General features: G+C 34.3%; 1 protein-coding gene across 1 annotated transcript; it reads right to left on the reverse strand.

Annotated features, from left to right (window-relative positions):
• Nucleotides 1-218: 218 nt before the first annotated feature.
• Nucleotides 219-3,230, reverse strand: LOC132622644 (uncharacterized). Its single transcript, XM_060337291.1, has 3 exons — nt 2,870-3,230; nt 1,069-1,239; nt 219-566 (listed from the first exon to the last, which is right to left on the reverse strand). The coding sequence occupies exons 1-3, from the start codon at nt 2,948-2,950 to the stop codon at nt 483-485; spliced, it is 336 nt and encodes a 111-aa protein (XP_060193274.1). The 5' UTR covers nt 2,951-3,230; the 3' UTR covers nt 219-482.
• Nucleotides 3,231-4,149: the final 919 nt, after the last annotated feature.

Consider the following 4,149-nt stretch of genomic DNA (forward strand, 5'->3'; position numbering starts at 1 on the left):
AAACTTTGCCTTGTGAATTTTTTTTTCCTGAGCAGGGTTTGAACCCAGTAGCTCAGAATATTTCAGGCGAAGGACAAAAATTAAAGACCAGCAATTTGAGGGGAAAAATTTAAAGACCAACCCCGAATAAGGGCATCGTGCAAATTGCATGTTTCCACCTGGTGTCCTGTATTCATATTGAGCCCCAGACTAATCCGAATTTGTGCTGGTAAGATTCATTAAACGGGAAGTGCTCTCTATCATAATTTTTCCATCGAACCCGAGACAATGGTTAAGAAGTAGAAAATTCTTATCCCTCTTAACTAAAGGAGAAAAATTGAGTATTACAGGAGCAGCAAAACTTCAATATTAGCATAGCCACACTAACGCAATATATGGCCAATAAAATCTACATCTGAAATTTGGCTCATAACTTCAAAGCTAAACAGTCAGGAAATTGATTGCAGAAACGGAAGTTAAATCCAGAAAGCCTGCTATCTAATCTAACTTGTATGAGTTTTCTTCTCTTTGCTCGACTTGCTCAAAACAATAACTCCAAGCACAATAAGTGAAGCGCCTGCAAACCACTGCAAAAGCAATACCGATTAATAGACCAAATGGCATAATTCTCATCATATATGTGGTGAATCTAGCATCAACAGTGACGGGGATGTATCCAAGTTTTAGTATGTAAAAGCGTTAGATGCTGGACATTATTCTTATCATGTCGGGTAACTAATACTCATAGCAACCGTAAAGACAAATTCTTTCTGACTATTAGTACTTCAGGCTAATTTTAGAAATATTTTGTTCACTGATTAATCTTTATGGTGAAGTCGTGATGCAGTTGGGCAGAGAAGACTGAACAAGAAACGGGATCAAAAGGCTCGTACTATGACTACAGAAATCATAGAAAGGTTAATCCAGCAATGTCGGGAAAAAATCCAGCTATGGTAATAGGTTGAAAGATGTACAGCGCAACAACACAAGGACTTTGATAAAATAAGAAGAGGGAACTGAACAAGTAAAAAGATCAGAGGATCATGCTGTAGTCCATAAACACAGAGAAGCACAAATTTTAGAAATTACCTGGACTGGTAGTGGCTCCCTGAAAAGCAAAAATCCAGCCAATCCAGATGATAAAAAGTTGGTTGCAAAGTTTGTCACAGTAGCTTGTAGAGATGATAGAGCTTTAAGGCTATTCACATAGCATCCCCACATTGTGACATTGAATAATATGACACAACCATACTTGATAAGCTGTAAATTTAAGAAGACATCAATTAGCCAACAGTTCAAGATTGCTTGCCACAGCATAATGAAGCAGAAGCAAAGAATGAGTACAAGTAACATGATTGTGCAAATTCACATAGATAGTCTACGTTAGACAATCAATATGGAAAAGATTTAAGCCCAAAATTTACCACGAAAAAAAAAAAATCTAGGACCTTACTTGACAGGGATTCCTTACCTACACAGGTAGAATACTAGGAATTAATTCAATTATGACATAATCAATCCAGAGACGTGACTCTAAGAGAAGCAATGAAGCATCAATCCGGTTTGCAGTTGACAAAATGCACATCACATGTAAATAGACTGAAACAGATAACACAGTCCCTCTCTTCCATTTCAATAACCTAACTCACTCCTCCGTCAACCAGAATGTAAAATATGAAAAAAGAAAAAGGCGTCCCACTGATGACTGATAACCCTTCAAGTGCTCAGTTCAACATGAACACCACAAATTTTACAAGATTTATTGGCGGAAGACTTATATTTCCAGCTATCTATATTGTGGAACACGGGAAATGTTACAGGAATCAAAGAGAGACTTCAGAAGACACCACTAACACATAAGTTAAAAAAATTAATATGGCATCATTTGGGTACAAAACAAAATACAGACAAAAATTAGCAGGTTAAATAGCAAAGAGTGATTAATCATGTCCACATCAAAGAATCTTTCACAAAATAATCCTTCTTTTCCACTCATCGCATTTCATCAAATCCGGATCTACGTGGAAAAAGAATCTAATACTGTTCATTTCAGAATCACTTAGGGGTCGTTTCATTGCTGGTTGGGAAGAGAATTATTCATGTACTAAAACTAGCCAGAGTTAATAACTTAATAGTACTATCTTTGGTAGCTTTTTGATTACTTTGTATAAGATCCAACACTTTTTTTTTTTTTAAACTGGTACTATTATTGTATAAGAAACAACACATACGGTGTTTGTGTATCATTTACAATCCCATATAATTAAGAAAAAAAATGTACAAGTTATGAGTCAATTTATGTATTATTTTATACATGCAGAAGATGGAATAACTAATATGTATATGAATAACGAAATTTGCATAACTAATCTCCACATTACTAATATCTAAACAACTCTAACCAGCAACCAAACAATCCCTTGGGGCATTTCCTAGAGCTAAAACATACGCCTCAATCTCAAACCCACATGAATTCTCTATGTCAATTTGGCAACAGCCTCTCTACCCCATAAAGATAGAGGTAAGGTCCGCCTACATCTTACCCTCCCCAGGCCCCACTTGTGGGATTACAGAGTGTGTTGTTGTTGTAATTCAGCTCTATTTAGACCAATTTCATTCCGATAATAAAAAAAAAAAATAGTCCTTTTGAAGATAAATTAGGTGAGCACTGGAAGCTCCTTTGTTCAGTATATTGAAAAAGGTATCAAGATTCAATGTGAGGATACAAATAAGAAACAACTAAAATGTTTCAAATTCTCAATTGGGTCGATACCAAGCAAGAGAGAGCCTTTTCACATTTGGGGCCGAAAATACTCACAGCTAATCATCATCATCATAATAAGAAATTAAAAAAGGGTAAAGAAGGAATAATAAATGAAAGATTTTAAACCTGGGAGGTGAAGAATTTGGCAGAGATGGCTGCAAGAGCAGCGTTTAGTCCAGCAGCGATTGCCCACACATACCCCTCCATTGATGCCTGTAGATCTCACTTGCACTTTTGGGAATTCATCATTACACGGCTCTGTCGTTTAAGGAAGAAGAAATACTCCATTTATTAATTAATATTATTGATTTGTTATGCATGCATTACTCAGGATCGAGTGTTACATCAACGGCTGACATATGGTTTTAATAATTAAAAGGCTGACATATCTTTCTACAGCAAATTATTTTGTTTGACACAGATCCAGTAAAGTCTCACATATCTCACTCCAGCAAATCATTATGAGTGACACGGATCATCATTTTAATCAAGGGCTCTCACATATGGTCAAGAAAATCAAACCCTCTACTTTAAACATAGACATTCTCCCTCCCCCAAATATTAATACCTTCACATAATTAGATGAAAAAAAGAATATACTTTTTATCTTTAAAAAAAATAAAATCAAACCACATACTGCACTATATCATAATAAATCTACATACTAAGACATATTACACGTTGCATATTATTCACTGCTTCATAATTCATCTTGTGAATTGGGTATCACTAACACAAATATTTACAAGTCTACTAAAGATTTTATTCTTCTATCCTAAGCTAAAAAAATATAAATTCATTGGCCTTGTTTGTGGAACTCCTTCGAAAATTTTAGAGTTCAGGCATTGCCATAAATATTTTATTGAGTTATTATTTTATTGACTTTGAGGTAGCTAAAATTAGTGGATGTACTTTTGTGTTGTTTATTAATTGGAGCTTAAACTCGACCTTAGTATGTCTTCGTTTTCCTTGGAATATCTAGCAAAAAGAATGGACCGGTCTATTTGATTTTGAATTTCAAAGTTAGTTGAAAAAAAATGTTAATAAATGTTGAAACATCCAATGCAATAAAGCAAAATAAAAAATAAAATTTATAAATAAATAATTAGCTTTGTCAGCAAAATGCTACTTTATGATGCATCATACCATTACACATTCTGCATAGATAACGTCACTTATCCACCATTAATAAATCATAATGCCCTTACTTATTTGATGTTGAAAACCGTATCAACGTTTCTTGAACTTGCAATAGTTGGCTTGCCAAAATTGATTTAATTCAGGAAAAAAAAAAGGAGTGGAATTAATCCTAACATATGGTAAAGCTTAATTTAGATTATTGGGCACCATATAACTTTCAATGAAGAAACAAAATTGAGCCAATCTCCTTTAATTTTCAATCAAAT

This window comes from Lycium barbarum, chromosome 2 (genome assembly GCF_019175385.1).
Source record: "Lycium barbarum isolate Lr01 chromosome 2, ASM1917538v2, whole genome shotgun sequence".
Taxonomy (NCBI): Eukaryota; Viridiplantae; Streptophyta; class Magnoliopsida; order Solanales; family Solanaceae; genus Lycium; species Lycium barbarum.

Bases quoted from the DNA above. Each gene is read 5' to 3' on its own strand.
- LOC132622644 (XM_060337291.1), bottom strand. From the start codon at position 2,950: ATGGAGGGGTATGTGTGGGCAATCGCTGCTGGACTAAACGCTGCTCTT. The intron at 1,240-2,869 runs GTTTAAAATCTT...TTAAATTTACAG, and splicing joins CCAAATTCTTCACCTCCCAG to CTTATCAAGTATGGTTGTGT. The intron at 567-1,068 runs GTAATTTCTAAA...TTGCTTTTGCAG, and splicing joins GGGAGCCACTACCAGTCCAG to TGGTTTGCAGGCGCTTCACT.